Source organism: Astyanax mexicanus, chromosome 12, assembly GCF_023375975.1.
Source record: "Astyanax mexicanus isolate ESR-SI-001 chromosome 12, AstMex3_surface, whole genome shotgun sequence".
Classification (NCBI taxonomy): domain Eukaryota; kingdom Metazoa; phylum Chordata; class Actinopteri; order Characiformes; family Acestrorhamphidae; genus Astyanax; species Astyanax mexicanus.
Genome location: NC_064419.1, coordinates 20,618,643 through 20,644,712, shown reverse-complemented (window position 1 = coordinate 20,644,712; position 26,070 = coordinate 20,618,643). Strand labels below are relative to the sequence as shown.

The window sequence follows — 26,070 nt, the reverse complement described above, 5'->3', positions numbered from 1 at the left end:
GAGCCAAAATCCCGCTAGGTAACTCTAGCTCTCTCTTTTGTAGTCTTAATAATGAGACTAGCTGCTGGGATGAAAGCTGTTCAGTTGGGTGCAGAATTCTGTTATGTCACAATACATGCACTGATCAAGCATAACATTGTGATTACCTCCTCCTGTTTACTTCTGTTTTTTTAGCATACTTTATTATCCTCTATTCACCCTGTTCTTTTATGGTTCAGACCCCACAGGACTCTCAGCACTGGCGTGGTGGTGGTGTGTTAGGAGTGTGTGTTGTGCTGGTAAGAGTGGATCAGATACAGTAGTGCTGCTGGGGTTTTTAAACACTGTGTTCACACTCTGTTCACTCTATAAGACTCGTATCTAGCTTGTCCACCTTGCAGATGTAAAGTCAAAGTTTGTGTTGGTCTTAATCCTTTATCATTGGTCACATAATGCTACCCACAGAACACTGCCCACAGGACACTGCCCACAGGATGCTGCCCACAGGATGCTGCCCACAGGACGCTGCCCACAGGACGATGCCCAAAAGAAACTGCCCACAGGATGAAGTTGGTGGTCTATTCTCATTTAGGCAGTGGCACTGAAGTGTTTAAACACTCCATCAGCTCTGCTGTATCTGATTCACTCATACCAGCACAACACACACTACTAACACACCACCACCAACTCAGTGTCACTACAGTGCTGAGAATTACCTTCTACCAAAATAATACCTGCTCTGTGGTGATCCTGAGGGGCTCTGACCATTCAAGAACATGAACACAAAAGGATGGATGATGGGTGCCGAAACAAAGTCATAGGGCCCTATTGTAGCAATCTATAGTGCATAGGTCAATTAAAGGCGTGTTGGTGTGTCTTTGGTATCATGTGGTCACAAAAAAATGCACCTTGCACGGCTCAAAATGCGCAAAAGGCATGAACTAATGAACATGGGTGTGTTTTGGGCACAACGTGAAATAAACCAATTGGTGTGTCAGTTGTCATACCCTTTAAGAGCCAGGTGCGCTCTGACTTTGGCGCATTGATATCTTAACACTGAGCACTTTTGGGTGTGCATGCACGTTCACACTGTGAAGATACACCAGCAGCTCATTTAAAGATACAACAATGTTATTTTATTTTTTGTTCTGTTTATTGTTGAGTTAAAATTTGGATTTGCACTTTTCAGCGTTTCGTTGAGTTTATGTTTAACAGGAGGGGGTGTAAGCAATGAGCATCGTATGATAAGGCCCCTTATTTGTGGTGATCCTGTGGGGTCCTGATCATTCAAGAACAGGGTGTTCCTATATGTTGAGTGGAACTGATGGATGGAAGGATGAATGATGGGTGTAGAAACAGTCATATTGTTATGTGTGATCAGTGTAAGTTTCTTGCTGCAGTTTACAAAAGACTACAGAAGACTTTGTAGATCAAAGCGAAACCCAACAAGACTGATAATGGAATAATCCTTTCTTTCTTGCCCAATTCATGTTCATTCCATTGCTTTTTGGGATTTCCTTATTGCTCCAACATGCGTTAAGGGCTTTACTAAATCCTCAGTGAGTTCGGCTTTTTGCTGCCAGACGTAAGCGAATGTCACTTCAGTCGGCAATCCACTAAAACTGTCCATTCAACTCTTTGATAAGTTCACTTTAGTTTTGTTTGTCTGTGCACTTTTGCTGGACTGGCCTTGTTTGTCTCGTGGGAAGTGGCGCAGATGTCACAAAAGCATCGATCAAACTGTGCCATGGCAGCCAATCACCAGGGCAGGCTTACGCAGTGATCTGTCTCTATGGATTAGATATGCTTTCCTCTCACTCAGAGCGTAGGGGCAGAGTGCTGACCTCGCTTAGATGTAGATATTGACACATTACTGATTTCCGTTGGACTTAAGATGAAGGCATTGAACTTCTGTGTACAAGACGAGAGAAGATCTGGTTCTGCTGTTATATAGGATGGGTCTGCTTTTTTCAACAACAACAAAAACACACTCACACACACAAATATTGAGATATGCTGGAACTACTACTTTCTGATTCTTCTACTACTACTATCTGATTCTTAAGGAGCTCTAGATTCTGTTTATCTTATCAACTCAAAAATAACAAGGTGAAATGATTTGAAAACTGCATCAGATGCAGGGCATACGAAGATTAACACCAGTTGGTCTCTTCTGAGCGCTTCTCCTTTGCAGTCTTTGTGTCAGTGATTAAAACTAGTCATCTGGGGGCACACTAATCTAATGTTTATTGTTTATAGATCAGCTGCACAGTTTTATAAGACCTCTGCCCAACATGAGGACATGCTGTCTTTAGTTTTGTGAATAAAATCTCTCTTTTTTTTTAAACCAAACCAATCTGTGTATTATATATAAATAGCAAGCGACAAGCAAGCAGGATTATCCAAAACATCAAATAAAACAGACATAGGAGCATCCTGAAACACTGCCATTCATCTGTTCCACCTTTCATAAACCTGAGTGATCAGTTTACCACAATTTTCTATGTTTAAAATAAACCTCTGGATCTAAAATCTTATCTAAAGAGAAACATAACTTAACCTTATTATTGTACTGAACCCACCTCTGATCCTTATCCTACCCTTATCCATTACTGTTGTGGATTAGTTGAGCTTCACCAGTTTGCTGACTGTTTCAACATCTGTAGAAACTCTGCAGGGGGCTAAACAAAGCAAGAGCTTATTTTCACCTCTCTTAGGTGTGTAAAGGATGTGAGAGAGAAACAAAGAGACCTACAGCAGTAATAAAAAGGGGGTTTTAAAAAATGTAACAATAGTGTAAGCTGTTAACAGGGTTTTACACTGTAAAGTAAACCATCTACAAGTTGCTTTACTTGCAATTAAATGGTTTGTAGAGTCTTTTTTTTAAAACCTGGTAGAAGCCCCTTTTCAAGTGTGATAGCACTGCACAAGGGGAAACAGGCTAGATAAATTCATTTAAGCTCCTTTAAGGTTATTCAGCACTTGGCTGCACAATTTCTTTATAGGATAAGAAGACGTTTGGTGTGTATTTTTGCTGTGGGCCGATAATTGCTTTTTTTTTAGGAACATCTGGGCTGATTTCGATATGTTATATTACACATGCATATATCTGCTGATGACAATGTTGATGCCAATTTACACATTTGCAACTTATAGATAGTGGTGCAGGGAGACACAGAGGCGGACGCAATAGTGAGGTATATTTATTAACAAACAAAGAAACAAATAAACAGACAATAAACCAAAACTAAAATAACAAGGAAACAAGGGGTAAACTTGAAACAAGGAAACATGCAACCTGTATGACGTTAAACAAGTACAAGGACCGACAGCTTAACAGACACAAAAGAGTATAAATACACATGGAAGAACACAGGACACAGGAAACACCTGGGAACAGGTAACAAGAGGGCGGAGTTACAGAAAGTCATAAGGGGAATACAGGCCTGAATCGGAGATGCGGAGCAAAACAGGGCCATGAGCAGGGGAACACGTAGGGAAAAAACACACAGGCACGGAGGAGAAAAGTAAATAAACAAACAGGAGGGCAGGAAAAACACAGAGACAGATTTAAATCTACTAATAAATAACTTAGCTTAAATAAATCAGCTTAAATCAATGAATCAAAGTAGCACGGCCAGTTGTAGTAGTGTAGTCAGCGTTGCCTCCAGCATACAATAACTACGTCAGCAAATATCGGTTTGAAATATTGCCGGTAGCGGTGATATCAGAAAAATATCAGTATCAGCCGTTAATTGTTTTTTTTTTCTTTAGAAATATTGTCATTCTCCAATATAATTCCGACAACAAGGTGCCTGTTTTGAGAGCATGGAATCGATCCCTTTCTTTAATCAAGATCACATTCCTGTAATGTTCACTGTTATTTCAAATTGGTCTTTTCTTTTTCCTGATATTGGTGTTTTAGGCGGCTCTGGAGGTGCTAGCAGTGTCCCCGCCCCCACATTATCCCCCAGCCAATCGCGTGACTCCAGCGGTGGGGACGGCAGCGCCTTGGAGAATGGCGGTGGACCTGGCAGACGGCGACGGGGGGCGGGGTTTGAAACCTGGGAGATGAACTACAGTGACTCAGGGGAACCATATTATACTGAGTAAGCCACATGTTTATAATCATATAGTGTTCTAATGTTTGTATACTTCAGACTTGAATAAGTGATAATACAGTAACTATTCAAGCCCACCTGGATTTTTAAAATTAATTAAAAAAATTAATATGCTTGATTAATGCTTGCTTTATTAAGAAAAATAACACTGTTTAGTGTATATATGCAATGTGTAAGCAACTGTGTTCAAAACAAAATCAGTAACAGTCTTATAGTGCAGTAGTGACTCTGGATAGCTTTGCTTTTTCCCATGCTAACACTGACATCTTGTGTTGCCATGTTGTTTTGCAGTCATCAGCCCAAGCCGGCATCCTGGCACAGCCGCCGCACTTCAAGCAGAGAGACGGTCTGCATGACTGAATGTAAGAGCTTACATTACTCTCTGTTACTCAAACACAAGCCAGATATTCTATTATGTCCTATTCTATCTATGTTGAGACAGAATATGAATAACACATAATGGGTATAATATACATGACAATATGGAACTATGATGCTACATATACTGCATAAAAATACACTTTATTTAGGGCATTATATAGGGCATTAAACAGATTGTAATAGCAGGAATATGACAGTAAGTACAGTAGATTAGTTATAAGTGCTGAGAACTATTCAGATATGTTGTCCAGTGTACTATATGGAACTTGTAAACACATGTTGTCATATTTGTCTTGATGGGAGATTTTATACGGTTTATAAATGGCTTCAGAATTGTTTTTGCTGCCTGTCCAGTAGTTTAAATAGTTTCTCTTTTCTCCCCTCTACACACACACACACACACACACACTCACACTCACAGTACTCTAAAATGATTGTTAATGAGTGTATAGTTGAATCAGTGTGAAAGGAGCAGGGTTTGAACTACAATATGCAGGGTAGGGGGCCCCGAGGACCAGGGTTAAGAAACACTGCTTTAGTCTCTTCTTCTTGTCTCCATCTTTTTCTCCCATGTTTTTTCTTATTTTCATAATATTCCCCTTAGTTTAGTAATTTCTAGATCCTACTCACTGTTACAATGGAAGATAGGAAGATCATCTGTTTTTGAATTTCTTTAGATTGTAGCGTAATGTGTTCCTTTTTTTAAGATATTTTAGCTGCATCATGTTTTCAGACAGGTTTTATTTACAAGATTTCTTGATTCTACAGGTCTGAAAGTAATCAGGCATGGTTGTGATTAGTAGTGAAATTTAACTTAGCTTTTCTAAAAAGTGTGATTAATCACAGTTAATGTATGGGTGGGCAAACACTTTTTTTTACAAAGGGCTAAATTGGTTTGGATAGTTTTTTTCTTAATAAATGAAATCCTCATTTTAAAATATTGTCTGATATTAAAGTTTGTTTGATAAAAGAAATCTGTAAGGGGTAAGTATTTTTTTTCATGCCACTGTATGTGTAATGACACATATAAAACAGAAAAAAAGAAGAAAACATCAGCTATGAGCCTTTCTTCCATATTCAAAACCACACTATTGAGAGTGGAATAAAATGCTGGAAGGAAACAAAAGTTCTGAGAGCAGAAGCTGGGGACCTCAGACCCCCCATCTCAGCAACTGGTCTGAAGAATTCTTTAAATCCAATTGTTTAGAATGTTGCTTCCCTGTGTCATATTTAATTTGTGTAGAGTAAAGAAAATCTCAACTCAATTTGTTGTTTGCTGCTTGTTACTAATTCCCTGCTATGAATCACTTCCTCCCATAGGAAATGACTGGGCACTTGATGCTTTGTCACCTGCTAGTGTGAACACAGGGTAACTGTCAGTTCTTTTATATCAGAATACAGACTCCCGCACTGACTAGCATCTGGTGGAATAGGGCAGTTGAAAAGAGCATCAGGGCAAATATTTGACAGCTGTGGCACAACTTTAAGCATTTTTTTTCCATCTTTTTTGTTTTCTGTCTCTCTCTGTCTCTTTCTCCTGTTGTCAGTGTGGGAGTTCACTGATCAGCCAGAGGAGTTAAGAGGTTACTCAATCCACACTCGGCTCTCTAAGGGTTCTCGTGGCTTTGGCTTTAACATTGTAGGGGGCAGCAGACCCGGTGAATTCCTACAGGTCTACAGCATTACACCTGGAGGACCACACACTCTCAACTCGGGTAAGGAAGCGGACACAGATTGATTGATTTGACCATTTTTTACAAAATTAAAATATGATAAGTAAATATCATCCTGATCAACAATATTATTTACACATATTACAGCCCTTATGAACAGCATCTATTTAACTGTCTTTAGGTGAACATATAGATTCATCTATTGCTAAAAGCTTTCCAAAGTTGTACGCACACTTACGCAGCATGACTCTTATGATTAATATCATATATATCCAGTAAAAGTTCCAGTAAAAAAAATGGTATCAGAGCCACATAATTCATTTTATTCAGTATAATTGACCTGAATGCAGCTGCTGCTGCTGCTGTTAGACAAGAGCAGATTGTAAAAGAGATAGCAGTGGGGTCAGTCTGCAGGAGGGTCATGTGTCACAGCCAGAGGAGGGACAGCGCTGGATTACAGAGCTTTATGGCTTTCCACTAATGGACATTAGCTTTTATAAAACACACACACACACAGACACACAAACACACACATACACACACATAGAGAGAGACTTAGGGGAAGAGAGGGTCTGAAATCTTGGTAAATCTTCTAGAGAAAAGATTTAAAGCTCAATACAAAAATAGCATTAAAACATTTGATGATACTAATATATCAAATATCCAAAGTATCTACTATCTATGACTTAAAAAATGGAACCATGTGGAAAATGAAAATTAAGAAAAGAAATGTTTTGCAGACCTAAAATCCTTAATTGAATGTACAGTACCTTAACAAACCTAAATAAAGTTTAAAATTATATTTGAGAGCTTTGAACCTAGACAATCAAACTAGACAAACATAATGAAACTAAAGGAATGGAGGACATGAAATGTTTGATATGTATTCAGGAAAATATTGATTTTAAAATAAGGTTTAGGAAAGAGCCAATTGTAGGATTTTGTCCATTATATTTTTAATGTTGCAGATTTACCTACATTTTTAAAATAATTTCTATTACAATTACAATTACAATTTGTAGTAAAGTATCAAATGTGAAACCTTTTTATGTAATGCGTGAATAGAAATCTTCACGATTTAGGTGTGTAATATCAGTGGGTTAACTGAGATCTTGGATTTAATACTGTCTGCAATGAAATAAAACACAAAGTGTATTTAAAAAACAGAATTTTCCTAACTGTTTCATTTGGGGTTGTATTATTAATATTAATATGAAATACTATCTACCTATGGTAGACAGTAAGCCAAAAAAAGAGTGATAAACACTGCATTCCATATGCCGGTCAGCGCTGACCACAGTGGACGTTCTCTTTTTCCCACGCTGGATTGTATGACCCTGTTTAGCATCTCAATCTCCCTAAGCCTAATAGCCTGCACACTGTAATCCAGTGATGCTACAGAACACTCCACCCCCTCCCCATTTCCCACTCTTTTTTATCTCTTTCATTCCCTGTCTCCCTCTCTCATAGAATTCATCTGTGCACATATGAACACAAGTCAATTGCAGTCTATTCTTTTCATCCACAGTGTAAATCCAGGCTTTAGGCCATGCTGGACCAATAGTATTTTGCTAACAGCTTTGTTTAGGGATTAAAAGAAAAGAGAGCTTAGTGGAAAGACATAATGAGTGATGTTATGAAAGTAATAATAGGCATATTGTCCCATCAGCTATTAGCAATAATAGGCAATCCAACCCAATGTAATGACACTATCCAGTCAGATTTTCTTAGTTAGTGTCTGCTTATTTCTTTTGATGGTGGCAGCAGGATGTCATGCATTATCACTGTGTTACATGTTGGCAATTGAAAGATGTTGTCAAATGAGATTCTGATTTATGTTGTTTCACAAAATTAGTCCCAATCCAAAAATAACTTTTTAGGTTTATTCAATGAATCTTCTAGACAAAATGTTTTTTAATGCACTGAATAATGAAAAAAAGGAAAATTAATCAATGTTCAGTCTCACCTGGTCTTTATGTGTTAATGCAACAGACCTTATTACCCAGCGTTCCACCAGTCACAAGTGAGTGGTGTATATCTTTGAGTTTGACCTGACCGGTTGAAATTTGTGGGTTTCTGCAGCATATAGTAGAGAAACAATTGTAGTGTGATTTTGGCAGCTTATTTCTCTTCCCAACTTCCCCCTAAAGAAGAATAGGGTAGCGTTACCTAGGGATGTAGAAAAATATCGAAATGATATTGTATTGCAGTATTTTGTCATACAACCCCTGGCAAAAAGTATGGAATCACCAGTCTTGGATGAGCACTCCTTCAGACATTTCATTCTGTAAAACAAACTCTGATCAAAAACATGATACAATAATAAGGTCATTCCAAAGTGCAACTTGTTGGCTTTCAGGAACACTCAAAGAAATGAAGAAAAAACATTGTGGAAGTCAGTGAATGTTACTTTTATTGACCAACCACAGGGAAAAAATATGGAATCACTCAATTCTGAGGAAAAAAGTATGGAATCACTCAAATTGAAGGTAGAAAATAAGGACACACCCAGTCAATTTCCTTTCCCTAAATGGACACCTGCCTCAGATTAGATCTGCTCGTTAGTCTGCAGTTAAAAACACCTGCAGTCATGACACCTTGGAGGGCTGCTGGACGAATTAGAGTGGCAAGAACCATGGCTCCAACAAGAGAAATGTCTCTTGAAACAAAAGAGAGGATTGTGAAACTTCTTGAAGAAGGTAACTCTTCACGCATGGTTGCTAAAGATGTGGGCTGTTCACAGTCAGCTGTATCCAAGACATGGACCAAATACAAACAGCATGGAATGGTTGTTAAAGCCAAGCGTACTGGTAGACCGAGAAAGACATCAAAGCGTCAAGACAAGCAACTTAAGGCCATTTGTCTTGAAAACCAAAAAAGTACAACTAAACAGATGAAGCATAAATGGGAAGAAGCTGGAGCCAATGTATGTGACCGAACCGTAAGAAATCGCCTAAAGGAAATGGGATTTCAATACAGGAAAGCTAAAAGAAAACCATCATTGACACCTAAACATAAAAGAACAAGACTGCAGTGGGCTAAGGAGAGGCAATCATGGACTGTGGATGACTGGATGAAAGTTATCTTCAGTGATGAGTCAAGAATCTGCATTGGACAAGGTGATGATGCTGGAACTTTTGTTTGGTGCCGTTCCAGTGAGATTTATGAAGAGGCCTGCCTGAAGAAAACAACCAAATTTCCACAGTCCTTGATGATATGGGGCTGCATGTCAGGAAAAGGCACTGAGGAGATGACTGTGGTTAATTCTTCTATCAATGCACAAGTTTACATTGACATTTTGGACAGTTTTCTCATCCCTTCAATTGAACAGATGTTTGGAGATAATTAAATAATTTTCCAAGATGACAATGCATCGTGCCATAGGGCAAAAACAGTGAAGGCATTCCTTGGAGAAAGACACATTCAGTCGATGTCATGGCCTGCAAATAGTCCAGATCTCAACCCAATTGAAAACCTGTGGTGGAAATTGAAAAAAATGGTCCACAAGAAGGCTCCGACCTGCAAAGCTGATCTGGCAACTGCTATCAAAGAGAGTTGGCACCAAATTGATGCAGAATACTGTTTGTCACTCATCAAGTCCATGCCTCAGAGACTGAAAGCCGTTATAAAAGCCAAAGGTGGTGCAACTAAATACTAGTGATGTATTTTGAATCATCTTTTGTTTATCTGTTTTTCATGATTCCATACTTTTTTCCTCAGAATTGAGTGATTCCATATTTTTTTCCCTGTGGTTGGTCAATAAAAGTAACATTCACTGACTTCCACAATGTTTTTTCTTCATTTCTTTGAGTGTTCCTGAAAGCCAACAAGTTGCACTTTGGAATGACCTTATTATTGTATCATGTTTTTGATCAGAGTTTGTTTTACAGAATGAAATGTCTGAAGGAGTGCTCATCCAAGACTGGTGATTCCATACTTTTTGCCAGGGGTTATATTGTACTGATTTTTTTATTGTTAGTGTACATGGTGTAAAGAATGGTGTCAGACAGTGTTTTATTTTGTGTTGTGTTTAAAGCCTAACCACTGGATTGGAGTATTATGTTATTAGACTCCACTGTTCTAATTGCATAAAAAGTTAGGTTTTATTTTACTCAGACTGTATAAATCTAATGCGTTTTTTATACTGTGACAGTTTGTTTCTAAAGTCTCATTTAAACAATCGCAATTTATCGCCTTGCTTACAGTATAGCGGTATACATACCATCACAATATACAGAATTGTATAACCAGTATCGTGCTATGTATTGTATCAAGTTCTTGCCAATAAATCCCTAGCGTCACCATTAGGCAAAGTAACTATGTCTGGGTCAGGCAGGGATGAAACAAGTGTGGATACAATAAAATAACCAGATCTAATACTGTGTTACAGTGTGGTCCTAAATGTTTTGTATAATCAATATATATCTTTTGTTTTTTATTCTACCAATAAATAGACTTTGAAGCTGCTGTCTGTAAATTTTGGAATTTGCACCGAGCATGCATAAGAATCATTTTAAACTGGGCGGGTATGATCCTTTCAGAGTGGATAAATCTGATTCCAGGTTATGTTCAGTCAGAGAAAACACGCTCAGTCAGGAACTTCACTCCTTCGTTTCGTTACTTTTACTATGGTTAAATGAGCTACTGAGGTACGAGTTTCGACCAGCCTCTTGTGTTTAGTAAAACTGAGCCGGATCCTATTTTAGAGGTTGTACGTGTGATGTAACTAGTAAAGATGTTTGACGTAGCCAAAAGAACTCCCATGAAAAGCGACTCAACACCCCAGTCATCCCAGGCTTGGCAGGGATGGTGGTTCCAGCACACTGGTACCATTAAACACAAAATTTTATCACTTCTTCACTCAGAAATTCTTCTGCTTTCAGTTTACAAACTGCCACTTTAATTAAGTGAAGGCTACTATCTCATTCTATTTGCACTATCCAGCATCAATCAAAAAGTATCTAATCAAGACTAAACTTTTTTGATTTTTTGTTCAAAAGCATTTCTTGATGACCCATAAAACCTTTTTTAAACTTTATTTTTAAGAGGACCTTGAGAAATAACATAAAAAATGTATGATATGATATGACCCTGTAAGGCCCAAGTATCAAGTGTGTCATTAGATAATAACAGATGGAGCGTTAAATATCAATTTCTAACATTTTCTGTCTCTTCCTCTAGCTGACATCCTGGTGTACATCGGTGACTCTTGTGTGCTGGGCATTTCTCACAAAGAAGTAGTGGAGCTGCTGAAGTCTGTCCCGGTGGGCCATAGTGTAGATGTTGTGGTACAAAGAGGCTACCCAATGCTGTACAATCCAGATGGCTGCCCCAAACAACGCCGCCCTGGGCTACTGAACACCCGGGACACTGCTTTAAAACCTCCAGCTCCACCTCCACCTCCACCCACTACTACCCAGCCACAGCCCCAGGCTCCACTACCAACTCAAGCACTGCTCAACCTAAACGGAATGACGTCCAGCGCTGAGGAGAGGTATTCTCGAGCGCTCGGAGGAAGGGCTTCCAGGTTTAGTCTGGACGCCAACGGCAACACGTCCCATTTTTCTCCACCACCAAGAACCCCTCCTTATTACGAGTACTCCAACGGGAGTGAGAGCGGATACTTGAGGCCGCCTCGGTCCACAAGGGGCATCAGGAGGCTGCTAAGCGCAGACTTGGCCAGCCAGAGCGACAGTGAGGTTGTGTCAGCAATAGGATCACACAGGTAACTGTGCTACTAAACAAAAAACACACCTCATCTTAAGTGTATATTGGAAAGAGCACTGGAAGATAAGTTTATTCAGTATAGTATGGATTAAATTAGCTTACCCATTACCTTTTAACATAATCCAATATAAGAACGTAATACTATGAAGTCCCATAATTCCAGCTTTAAGTAGGGATGTGGTTTGTGAGGCAGTTGGCCATCTTTAAAAAGATGCAGTTATTCATAATACATAAACATAATCACTGAAAAATCTGTATAAAAAAATTTAATTAGGCTGTATCAGTGTGTCTTTGGTATCGTAAAAAGTATGCCTTGTGCAGCTTAAATGGCATTTACTAATTCTGTTAATTATTCATGGGTGTGTTTTTGGCATAACGTGCAATACACCAATCAGTGTTTCACCATTCCCTTTATGCAATGTTATTTTAATTAGTATTATGTTTATTTTTGATGTAATTGTTGGGTTTGTGCACTGCTGCGTGTCCCTGTGTGTGTAACAAGTGGGAGGGTACGTGCGTTAAGCATGCAGTGTGTGTTTTTAAGATTGCAACTGATTGTGAACAACTGACTGCTGACTGTTGTCAGGGTTTTATTCAGTCAGTAGTGCAGTTGTGTTTTCCGTTGCCAAGATAGCAATACACAAGAAATTTACCTTAACACATCTTAATTTCAGATCACCACACCCAATGGCATAGATATATTTATAGTTATATGCATGAAAATAGACTGTTCGCTGGGTATAAAGTAGCAATAAGCATTGCAACAAGCTTTGTGCAGGGTGTAAGGTAGGGCCCTTAAAGTTCAGACCAACTAAGTTCCTGTGGAAAAGGTACAATCTTTGCTAAATGTCCATATTTTATAGACCATGGGTAAAAGCATAAAGTACATTTTTAGAGTTCTTTTTATTAGAATTAGTACATTTTTATTAATTAATGGAAGTTAATGAAATAAGACTACAGTTAGAGTTCCCGTATAGAGGCATTAAAAATCTAATGGCTTTGTTCTTCTTTTCTACTTTCCTCTCAGGGCCTCTCTAATCCGAAACCACAACAATAACTCCCTCTGCCCTCCATCGCCTTTACGCCTATACTCCACCAAGTCCTCTGAAAGTGACCTCTCTTCTTTTGCCCCGACCCCGCCCACCTCTCGCTCACCCCTCCGTCACACAGACACCGGCTCTGCACTCATCTCCTCCTCTCCAGAGGGAGGGCGGCGATACTCACAGTTCCGGAAGCCCCAGCGCCCCCTGCTCACCCCTCCCCCCAGCTCCCACTCAGACGGCCCGTACTTCACCTTCAACAGCGGTGCCAGTGCCAGCAGTGGCAGCCCTGGCAGCAGCATCCCGTCGCCAGGGGCAACAACTGGTGGCGGTGGAGGCAGGGGCAGACCTGGGGGTAAAGAGCTGGTGCCGGTCGCCCTGGCCAAGTGTGAGGAGGGCAGAGGGTTGGGATTTAGCATTATGGGGGGCGGGCATGCAGGGAGGGTAACAATGGTGAAGAGAGTGTTCGACCGGCAGCAGTGTAACAGCCTTCAACCTGGAGACATCATTGTAAAGATCAATGGAGCCGATGTGCAAAGCCTCAGCTTCTCTCAGGTATAAAATAATTATGAATGACATTGGGATAAATTAGCATTTTTAAAGAGGTTCTAGTTCAAACTTCCTAATTTTTTTAATAGGTTTGATCTCATGTAATGACTAAAATAATCACTTTTCATCAAATTTTTATTATATTAAAATATATCTTATTTTAATTACACACATTCAATTACTTCGATCCGTAAGTTTACACTCAAATTCTTTACCTTGTTATAATAGTTGTAACCAGGAATTAAATGGTTGACAGACTTCCATGTAGTGAATAGCAGCAAGCCATCTTCATCTTACTGGAGATGAACAACACATCTATGTGGAGGCACCAGATTAGCACCAGGATCAATCTGTGGTCTTTCATACAGGCACTTTGATAGCCCAGATTTATGTTAATGAGGTCCCGCAATCAGTGGCCCTACTTTTTCAGAACACAAACTTGGGTGTTCTATTCCAACAGGACAATGCTCGTCTACATAACGCTTTTGACTCAAAAGCTTCCCCTGAAGACACTGATGCTATGCCATGGTCAGCTTCATCAACAGACCTTTCTTTCCCTGATTGAAAATGTGTGGAATGCTGTTGGGCATGCTATCAACACTCCACCTCTACTGCAAAATCAACAGAAACTGCATGTACAGGTGCATCTCAAAAAATTAGAATATCATTGAAAAGTTGCTTTTCGATGTAATTCAGTTCAAAATGTGAAACTCACATACTATGTAGATGTATTACACACAGAGTGATCTATTTTAAGCCTTTATTTCTTTTGTTCTATTCTATTGTTGATAATTATGGTTTACAGCCATTGATAACCCAAAAATCAGTCTCAGAAAATTAGAATATTATATACGACCAATTCAAGTCTGGAGGAAGAGCGGAGAGGCACACAGTTTAAGCTGCTTGAGGTTTAGTGTGAAGTTTCCACAATCAGTGATGGTTTGGAGAGACATGTTATCTGCTGGTGTTGATCCACTGTGTTTTATTATCAAAAGTCCAAAGTCAGTGCAGTGTTTTCCCAGAAAATCTTACAGCACTTCATGCTTTCCTCTGCTGACAACTTTTATGGAGATGCGGATTTCATTTCCAGCAGGACTTGGCACACTGCCCACACTGCCAAAAGTACCAATTGGTCTTATATAATATTATTTTTTTCATCAACAATAAAATAAATAAACACTTAAAATAGATCACTCTGTCTGTAATGCATCTATATGATATATGAGTTTCACACTTTGAACTGAATTACTGAAATGAAGTAACTTATCAATGATATTCTATTTTTTTTAGATGCACCTGTATAATTATACAGCATGTGATGGATTATCGCAGGACATTATTAGGAATCTCTACAACTCGATGCAGACAACAAGTCTGGCATGTGGATTTACACGTTACTCTTAGCTTCTGTATGTGTTGCTCAGTAAACATGACCAATAACAGTTGAATATTTGGTCATTCATTGATTATTGTTAACTTCCTTCTGGGCGCAACTATTTTTGCAACTATTTCTTTGAAGATGAATGTATGTTATTAGAAATAATTACTCTATACATCTCATTAAGCTCAGTAATATCTGCAAATTCTAAAGTTTTAAATGTTGTTCTAGGTTCAGCGTATTCTACAGGAACACACCAAAATGGGAGAGGTCATTCTGCTGGTTCAGAGAGGAGGCAAGTGACAAATACAGTATACCTGTCCATATGAATCTACTAGCAATATAAATTTCAGGTTAACTACAGTAGGCCTTGTTTCCCCCGGTTTTCTTTCATCATATAATATTTCTTATCTTCAGGCTCCTTACATTCTCCCATCATACCAAATTCTACACGTCAACATCAGTCCAACTCCATGCCACCGCGCCCTGCTTCTGCCACGCAACTTCGTCCTACCGACAGTCCACCTCTGCCACGGAACTCCCTAACCCCGCCTCCTCAAACTCTGGTGCGCTCCTCACTGGTCCAGAGCACCAGCTTCTTAGACTCGATACCCGTCACTCTGACATTAGAGCCGCGAGACTGGATGAGCTCTGAGGATGGTGGGACTGCACTCAGCCCCAGAGTGAGGACTGAAGAGAAGGTTCGGCCTCCTGCGCCACGTGGGTTTGAGGTGGAGCTGAAGAGGAAGCCAGGAGAAGGGTTCGGATTTGTTATTGCATCGCAGGATGTGGAAAATGGGAAAGGTAAGTGTGTCTATAACAAACATAGAATTATTGATGCACACCTTCACATGCTCTGTCATTTTTGTTTTTGATTTAATATCACTCTCTTGGTAAGATTGATGATGCAATCTTTTATTTTTATTTTTTTAAGCAGGTATACTCAGATTAAACCTTACATCATATAAACCTTCAACCCTCATGATCTATATTATTAGGAAAATTGTTCAATTTCCTCCACAGTCTGTGCATTCTTTCTTTCTGCATTCTCTCAAATTTAGGGACATTTAATTTGCTGGATCTCTTTTTCTATCCAATGGATTATTGTTGAGGGTGCCACCTGCATGCACTAGCTTTTTACAGAGTGGTGACGTTATGGTATATTCGACTAAAGTTGGGAAAATTGTGTCTCTAACCTAGGGAATTATTATTGGGCAGGACTAGAAAATACAGCTTAGCTTCAGTTGCCTCCAGATTTGTTTAGGGGTGATAAAAAAAACAAATAATAGACTTCGAGACAATTTTTCTCCATTACTTTGCAAGCAATGTTCTAGGCTGGAAATTGCAAATCTTATCCCATTCCTCCTCTCTCTTTTGATGCAATCTTAACATAACATGATTTACTAAGGGGGTGGAATCACAGGACACCACCACATACCATATTATTACGATACATTGCCCATGCTAATAGATACTTTAATTTTGCGCTACACAAAGTATCGCAAGAAAATTCTCTACAATAGTTCACAAAATCTGTGTTAATGAAGAGGATAAAACACTCCTAAGTAGGTAAATACCACGATTTATGGATTTATTAGTGTATTTTACACTGCAGGTTTACCCCATTCATTTGATCAGCGTCACCACGTGAAGTAATGAGACTGAAATAGAGTGTGGTACTCAGGGGGTGCTGGCTTGGTAGTTCTTCGAAGCAGGAGGCTCCGGTAAGAGAGCAGGGCTCAGAGAGATGTTCGTTTAACAGATCTTTAATAGCCAATATAGTGTTGAGTACACAGCACTGGGACATCAGCTCGGTACAAGATAGTGTTGTGATCAGAGGTGTGTGTCTGTGGAGCGTAAGTGTATGGTATATGTGTGGCTGTGAACAGAGAAGAGAAAATAAATTACAATGTGTATAATGTGTCTGCCTAACACATAGACAGCAGCTGAGACTCACATTCCTCATACTGATTAAAGTCAGTGCAAACTAATCACACAAAGCAGCCACTCTACCAATAAACACACATAAATAGGTTAACTAAGTGCTTAAGTATTTAAACAGCACAAATATCAACATAGAATCAACATACACACAATTAGTGATGGGCAGATGAAGCCTCATTGGGTGTATGGCACATTTCCCAAACTGTATCGACACTGTGTTGAAACTGTGTTGCTGTATCACTTAATGGCGACATCTGCTGGACTAAGAAAGTCATTGCAAGCAACTGCGCGAAGAAATGCATCGGTCACGTGGTTTTCCTTAAAATGATACGCGGTCTGACACAGGGGTTCGCCTTGTTTGCTCGGTGCATGCGCTGAAGTTTCAGTGTCGTCAGACCCATCGCTACCAAACGATACAGGAAGTGTATCGGTCACGTGGTTTTCCTTAACTTGATACGCGCACCGACACGGGGTTTCGCCTTGACAGCTCGGCGCATGTGTCGAGGTTTCAGGGTCGTCAGACCCATCACTACACACAATATCACTGAATTCAGCTCCTACAGTTCACTCAGCTAATTACTCGTGTTCACTACTGGCATTTAGTATATAGAGAAATGGATAAAATATAGCGTAAATATATGAACTAACTACCAAATATGACTCATTAGAGAGTTATATTTACCAAGAAACTTACTTTGGTGAAATTGACGCACACAAATGGTGAATTTAAAGAGTATTTGCCACCAAACACACAGTGCAGCTGCTTCCAGCTCGGTAGACTGCACGAGGGAACTACAGGAGCTGGCAAGGGACAAAACATAAACTAACACTTAGAAAATAACAATTAACTGTGGGGCTTTGGCGCCATCTAGTGGGCATCTATGAACTACACCTCACTAAATTAACTGAAATATAATCAATAAGACTTTCCTACAGAGAAAGTAAGTTTAGTGACTCAACTCAAATTTGGCAGGAGTCTTATGGAATTTACACTGCCTATGTTAAAAAAATACTGATGTTTAATACAGCTTATCGAAAAATGTATTGCAAACAAAAACTATAAGATATGCATATATATACATATACCTGAAATGGCTGAAACAACAAAGATGCAGACTTCAAGTAATGCAAAGAAAACAAGTTCATATTAATAAAGTTTTAAGAGTTCATAAATCAATATTTGGTTTTGTCTTTTAATCACAGTTTTTATGCATCTTGGCATGTTCTCCTCCACCAGTCTTACACAATGCTTTTGAATAACTTTATGCCACTCCTGGTGCAAAAATTCAAGCAGTTCCGCTTGGTTTGATGGCTTGTGATCATCCATTTTCCTCTTGATTTTATTCCAGAGGTTTTCAATTTGGTATAATCAAAGAAACTCATTGTTTTTAAGTGGTCACAGTCACTATGTCACTGATTCAGAATGAACGGCCACACTTCAAATGTGTGAAGGAACCTGTTTTAAGGCCCTGATCCTCTTGCCCCAATTCACTTTAACCTGCTCATGAATGTCATTTCTTCTTCTTCAGCACAGGCAGTTGAATAAAGATGTTCAACACAATTAAATAAGCTCACTGAAACAAAAAGAGCTGCTCCAGTTTTTCATTTGTTTAGTTTCCAGCCCCATAAAACTCTATAAGCTGTGGTGTGCAGATGCAAATTCTCAAGTCAGTCTAATTTTCGCTGTGTTTTCAAGATACTTAGTCATTATGAAATGTTTGGAAAGCTCTCTAAAAGTCCAAAAATGACCATACTGAACATACTATAATGTTTGTGATCTTGCTGCCCCCTGCTGGTTTGGTAGCAGAGTGTATCCTTCCCCTTAGGTTTTATAGTTTGTGTAATCTGTATTTGGGCACTGTTACAGTGATTTATAAGATCTGAGGAATTAGACAGATTGGACGCAGGGTTGATTAACTTTGATTTAGTCTTTGGCCTGTTTAATGAGAAAAGCCAAAGACCTCCATGAAGCCCGTAAATGTGTGCCCCTAGAATGTGAATTAGGAAAAACAGTCTCACCTTGAAATGCTAATTGTTGTAGAGTGTAGTAGCACTGCAGCACTGGGCCTTGCTAATGACTGCAAATGGCTTTGTTCCGTCTTACTTTCTGGTAGACCTGTTCTCCACCTCCTTTATAAACATTCGCAGGTCATATGCTCTCAAGTCAGTAATATGAGGAGTAAAATGCTGAATTTGTTACAGGTAACTGAAAATACAGTTAGAGTTGACATATTTCTCTGTTTATATGATGCATATTCGGGTTATGTTGTCATGATCATAACTATTTGAACAATGCTGACTGATTGTGTGAGTGACTCAGCACTTTTAATGCTAATGCCTGCACACACACACACACACACACTCTACCGTCCTCCCACTCTCCCCTACCTAAGCCCATGATGACCTAATTTTACGCAGTGCTCTTTTGATTTTTAACGAGGCCATGGCACCCTTAAGTGCTTAGGTTTCTAAAAAAGATGTCCTCAGCGTCACACAACTTGCTGGGGGTGTTCCTGTTGTGAGATGTTCCTGCTTGAGTTTGAGCGAAGGACGCCAGATTGAATTAAAGATGCCCGACTGAGCTAAAAGTACAAAAACAGCATGAATTCACCAGTGTGAAATTACCACTTGCAGCATACAGGGTGTTTACACTGTGTAATCAGTGGGACGTCCATTAAATACTAAATCCCTATTTAGTAGGGATGTCCCGGTCATGTTATTTTGCCGCCCCGGTCTGATCCCAGTGTCTTAGGCCATTTTCAAACCATCACTATTTTGTCTGGTTAAAACAAACTCTAGTCCGTTGGTAACTTTATTGCGGTTCGATTGAGCAGGTGTAAAAACAATAATCGCACTCAGGTGTAGATAAAAAAAAAAAAAAAACGAACTCTGGAGCAGTTTACTTTGGTGGGAATGTAATCCGGTCTCAATCTGACCCAGGTATCAAAAACTTCTCCTTTTATTTGAGCAAAACATGTTTAATCTGATATATTAGCTGGATAATGCTAATTACCAAAGCTATGAACAAACACTGTCTCTGCTTCATGCTGTTTACACACGCGGCGTGTGCTGCATAAAATGGCCAATATAACTAAACATTGTTTTTAGCAGGTTTAAATTAATTTTGCCATTTTTTTCACTATTGCAAGAATTAATATATGTATGATTCAGCCCTAATCTCGAGTCACTAGACCAGATTGAAACATTCCTAATATTTAGAAAGAGGTAAAACTGAGTATACAAAGGAATGCTGTTTTAATGCAGTCAGGTGCCACAGTAATTTAAAAAAAACTTAAAAAACCTGTTAACTTGTATTGGACAGTCACAATCAACTTCAGCATTATTGCCACTCTCATAAAACTAGGAAAAAACAAATAATTTAAATTATTGACAAAGAATATTTAAAATAAAATCAAAGAAGAACTAAAGACTGCCAGAACTATTTTGTTGTTAATGTATTTTAGCCTAAAGTCTAAAGTCTTCCTCTGCAAGCAGACAAGAACCTGGCCCTTAGTAGACACCATATCAGTTTAATAATGACCCAAATACACATGACAATCCACAGAGAAATGGCTGCAGGTTAAATAAATCAAAGTTAACCAATGGCTCCAGAGTCAGAAGATCTGAAAATTATGTAAATCATATGCTATGGCTGGCACAGTTCCTCACACACACACACATATATATATACATATATACATACATATATACATATATATACATATATGCACATATAAAAAATAAAGTTGGCTCTCCAATGACATTATCAAATCACAAACTAACGGATTAACTCATGGATAAAATGGGTTATCTCTCTTAAGTACAGTTTCTAAGGCTGGGAGAAACAAGGTGTGTTGAATCTGTTCTGATGCCTTGTGTTAACACTGTGTTTTTTCTGTCATCGGTCATCCATGTGTAAGAACAGTAAAATTAGATTAAATTGTCAATATGATTTAATCATTTGACACAGATGGAGCTTTCCAAGCTGAATTAGGTACTTACTGAATTGCTTTCTGCTTCATTGAGAAAAATCACACTTTGAGCAACAGCTGTTAAACTGTTAAGTGCTCTGTGATTTTGGTTTCCTGAGGAAGGTGTGTTTGTACAGCCTTTCCTTATGGCTTTCTTTTTGCTTTAAATTACAGGAGTAGACACAGAGACATAAGGAGAAACATGCTGTGTATAGAGATTGTCAGTTTCATTACATTTTTGTTACATAATTTGCCGGCCTTGTCCTCTAGCTATTCAACATATCGGTCCGGCATTAATGACCACCTTCTGCCCTGTTAGTTCTGCACTTGTTAAACAGGCATACAGCATCTGACTACTGAAAAAAAAAAAAATTGAGGAATGTGCCATATGACTGACTTGGTTGCACAGTCTGCCTCCATATGTGTGTTGTTCAAGCCTTAGGAGGTCATAAAAATATAAGCCATATGAAAATACTTCAAGAGCCACTCAGGCTGCAAGCAAATTAGATTGTTCCTTAAATCAGTCCCTCAACTGATCCCTCAGCTGTCCAGACTGTTATTTGCAAGTGATCATATTTGATTTGCCTGTCTGAACATCACAAACGTATCTACATGGGTTGCTGTGGTAACAAGGTGTCAGTAACTAACCTATGGCACACTTTGATGAGGCTGCTGCTTGTCACGTTGTGATTTATGCAAAAAATACACCAAAATACGATTTAATCTTGATACAGTCTAGATATGCCAAAAATCAAATGTGAACTGACAGTCTTAACATAGCCTTATAGTGGTAAGAAAATGTTGCATTTAGAGTCTTCCCAAGAAGCACATAAAAGATCCTTAATGAACCATTATATTTTCTGTGGTAACATGATCAGGATGTATCATCAGAAATGAAGAAATACTGGCTGAAGCTCTGCTGACAAGAGTTTTTTCTTATTGAACTGTGCGGTACGTCACGGAAATCTGTGTGGGTTGTGACCTACAAATCTACCCACCCCCATTCCCCCAGTTACATTTCCACACCGTGAGTTGCCAGATATAGACAACAGCACACAAAGAGCTAGCAATTTTCTGTTGAACAGGTAATCACTGATCTTCAATAAGGTTGCTAACCACATCTAACTTTCCACCACCACTAGTGTAATAGAGATGGGCATTTTGGAAATAGCAAATGTATATATTCACTGATCAGCTACAGAGTAACACGTCGCTTGCCATTGTGTGTCAATCTGGCAACCTGTGTGACCTTCGCGTTTGGGGAGAGGGTGGGGCACTATGCATTTTTTCCCCAGCACTAGATTTCACCCCATGCATTAGATCATCAGCATCTCAGGCCAAAAAAATGCTTTTTGTTCAGCCATGCCTCCCTCCTCCTGTTCGTCTGCTCCAAGCCTTCTATCCTGGCTGCTGTGTCTGTTACCATTGCTGCTTCAACCCTGCTGAGGGCAGTTGTTAGCATCGTAGCTTCAACCCTGCTGATGCCACCTACTGGGATCACAGCTAACAGCTAATCCAACCCTGCTAAGCCCAGGTGTTGGAAGCCCAGCTCTAACCCTGCGGATCCTGGTGTATATGTGGTTGTCCTTCTTTAAGATACCAACCTTTTGAACAGTGTTTTGTTTTAACAGGTTTGTATAGGAATTGGGGCATAAAATATTTGGAGGAATGGAGGAATATCTGAACAGTCGCATTCACTTGAATGTTTCATCCTGTACACTACATCCCTGCATGCACAGTGCTGCGTGGGCGGTCACAGTCTTGTCTCTTGGGGAGGGCCTACGTTTCCACCGGGCGGAACTAACATGCACATACTGGCGGACAGGCTATGAACAGTAAGAGCAGGGAACACACACACACAGAGCTCAGAGCTCAATTGTTTAACATTCTTCATTTGAGTGAGCTGAAAAAACAGAAATACTAAGGGCTATTAGCTCACCTAGATATTTAATGATGGTTATGAGAGTAATATGGTATAAATTTGCTCTATATGGGGCTGCATACCTGTAGATTGGACAGAATACCTATGCTGTAACGCCCTGCTAAGTGCAGTTCAGCCCCTGATCTAGTCTTAGAGTCTCTGTAAAACACAAAAATCACCAGAGATCCTATGTAAAACTAGTTACTTACACAGAGGTGGGTAGTCCAGGTCCAAAAAGTAAAAAATCATCCTGGGTTTTGTTGGCTGAGCTGCATCAGAGCCGCCAGGCATTTGAACAAAACCGCTGGGTGGATTTTCTCTTTTTACTAGTATAACTTTTCTAAACATACAACTACCTATCTCAAATGTACTTCGCCGGTGGTGTTCAAATTCTAATAATGTGTTCCTAGGCTCTGAATTACTGGGCAAAACATATAACACTGATGTGTTATTTGCACAAAAATAATGCAGGAACAAACTGCCATGCTGTTCCAAGCGCTGTTAGCTCCTGTCTAACGAGTCGTGCCTGGCTGCCTGGCTTCAGCTCTGTCTTTGGGCGTTCAAGGTGGTCGAGGCTGTGAATTGACAATTTGACGTAGACATGGTGCTTTTCCTGATCGACTCTGAATATTTTCTTTTACTAGCTACTGCAGACAGTGGAGGTTGAGGAAAAGTTTCATGTGAAGCATACATATACAACTCAGAGAGACCAGTGTTGCACTGTATTGTTGTGGCTAGATAAAAAGGACTGTGGATGTATTTAAACAAGGGAATCAGGTTGCAACAGAATATAAAACAATATTACGAAAATACAGATAAAAAGAGATATGTCAGTGGGGTCAGAAATAAAGGGAAAAACAGATTGAGGATTGAGCACTGCATGGAGACAAATGCTAGTGTGCAAAATGGATGGGAGCAAATGTTCAGTTAATCGATTATTGTTGGGGGGGACACGAGTGTGTGGCTGGGGGTTTAATACATATGGCACTAAGTGGACCTATTGACTCTATTTATTCCCCGCACCACTACACATCTAACTTTGCCATGGTTGTACACTCTGCTGCTGTCACCTCAGAAACAAGACATGTATACTGTATTTAATATGAAGCACAGGCCACATATGGCTAATACAAACAGTATTAGCCAAAATAGCACAAATGTAGTAGTGAATTGATGCCTTAGCATGTTCTAGTCTAGAGATAATAGTGCATAGTTTATTACTTTATTCTTATTGGACACAATAAAAATAAATAAATTTGAAGGCAGTATTCTATATTCGTTTTGGTATTTACTGTACAATAGTTTATCGGTTGTTTATTTAGCTAGTTTTTTGTGGTATATTTGAATTTAACTACATTACTTTATTTCTGTTACATTTTTTATTCTATTAAACTGATTTGATCCAGCTGACAGTATGATTCGATGATTGCTGGATCGAATCCCGATCATGCTGCTTGCCATCAGCTTCCAGAGCCCTGAGAGAGTACAATTGGCCTTGCTCTCTCTCTGGGTGGGTAAATGATGATCTCTCCCTCATCACTTGAAATGGTGATGTCAGTCAACACAGCTGATGCTTTCCTCCGAGTGCACTGTCTACTCGGCAATGATGCATCAGCAGCATTTGGAAAAGAGGCGGTGGCTGACTTTACATGTATCCTGGTGTTGGGGGCATTACTAGTGATCGGGGAGTCATAATATTAATGAGTATAGCAAAAATTGGGGAATATGTTAATAGGTAAGTTACAGTTTACGCAATGGACAAACATTTATAGATTCTTTTGTTTCTACTGAATTTTTGAAACTGTTCTATTCATACTAAATAAAACTTATTTGTAGTTATTTTGTTGCAGTAGTATATTCTTCTAATAAAAATGTCTTATTGCCAAGAATATCATTATCATGAAAATATCCACAAATATTGTGACATTATTTTTGGGCCATATCATACAGCCCTAGTTCTCACCCAAATCTCAGGTCTGTAAGCTAAACTGGATCTAGTCGTCAGAGAAAGAGTAGGTCCTTCAGATCTACCAACTAAATAACCACCAACTGCTGCCCTTCTTCTCCTTCTACTCCATGTTACATTTTACCACCCTGTAATCACAAATTGGTCCTCAGGGACCACCAGATGGCCCAGATTTCCAACACATAGTAATAGTGCACATTCACTATATCAGTGGTAACCAAACTGGTCCATAAAGGGCCGGTATGGCAGCTGCCTTTTATTCTCACCAATCAAAGGCACATTCTAAATAACTAACCAACTGATTAAACAAGTGGAATCAGATGTGCTGCTGGTTGTATAGAATGAAAATCTGCAGCTATGCTGGCTCTTTACAGATAAGACTGTGTGCCACTCCACTACATAGACAAGGTATTCAGCAACATCCATTGTTCCCTTTGAAGTTAAATGGTTTAAAGCAGCATTAGGTGAGAGTTAGTATTTATTTTGGAATTTGAATTCACACTTTGAAACACCAATCAAGAACATTTTTTGCATATGAATGCTATATAATGCTGCTTTAAAAAGAGTTTATTCTGTTTTTCTGGTTTGTCTTTAATGTAAAGGAAAGGCTTTCTACTAGATTTTGAAATTGCTGTAAAGATTTAATTGCATTTAGTGATAAGTATTTAATATTTAAATATTAAACATAATATATTTCAAGTATTCCTCAAGTATTTGCCCTGGATAAGTACTATTCTGTTGCACTAGATCTTATCACAGCTGGATATTCTTTCAGTGTTATTCTAGGCTCACTTCTGTCGCCATTTTCATTTTTCACTTTTATTGCTTTGCAGTGTTATATATGCTGCTGTCCAGTGTTGAGTGCAGGAGGATGGTGTGCTCCTTTGAGTCTTTCTCAAGGTTGATCTCAAGTTTTCTTCTTTTTGCTTGGAGCAGCTTTCACTTTGTCACTGTTGTTTCCAGTCTGCTCACTTGTATCCAGATCCCTGTAAAGCTGATTAATGTTAATGTCTATTATTAAGTAAGGCTACACCTATCTTTTTTTAGCAATTAATGTAGTGATTTCTTTCAATTAGGACTCATTTGACTCATTCTAAAGATATTTTGCACCTTGATTGCAATAATTACACCATCATTTATATCATTGCTATCTTGGCTCTCAGCAGCAGTGCATAAACCCAACTTTTATATCAACAATAAACAGAACACAGAATAAAATAAAATAGCTGTTCCTATAAATGACCTGCTTATGCACCTTCACAGCATGAACGAACAGGTCAGTTTCATCTGCTGAGAGGCGCAGATGAGGCTCGCTGTGTGTGTATGTGTGTGAGGTGGAGAGAGCGAGGGGTCTGTGTGTGTGTGTGTGTGTTTGTGTGTGTATTCAGCTAGTTACAGTTACAAAGTAATGCGTTACTGA

At 39.1% G+C, this 26,070-nt stretch overlaps 1 protein-coding gene across 2 annotated transcripts in view; it reads left to right on the top strand.

Moving 5' to 3' along the window:
* The window catches only part of LOC103038904 (membrane-associated guanylate kinase, WW and PDZ domain-containing protein 3), a 121,494-nt gene that overhangs the window by 62,885 nt on the left and 32,539 nt on the right, over positions 1 to 26,070 (top strand). Inside the window, exons 6-12 of one of the 2 annotated variants that reach the window (XM_022670646.2) lie at positions 3,905 to 4,088; positions 4,392 to 4,462; positions 6,029 to 6,196; positions 11,336 to 11,879; positions 12,909 to 13,476; positions 15,080 to 15,143; positions 15,266 to 15,652. In XM_022670646.2, the coding sequence (XP_022526367.2) occupies positions 3,905 to 4,088; positions 4,392 to 4,462; positions 6,029 to 6,196; positions 11,336 to 11,879; positions 12,909 to 13,476; positions 15,080 to 15,143; positions 15,266 to 15,652 (1,986 nt within the window). Of the gene's footprint in view, positions 1 to 658; positions 4,089 to 4,391; positions 4,463 to 6,028; positions 6,197 to 11,335; positions 11,880 to 12,908; positions 13,477 to 15,079; positions 15,144 to 15,265; positions 15,653 to 26,070 lie in introns of those variants that run through there. The other variant, XM_049486236.1, reaches the window with a different exon arrangement.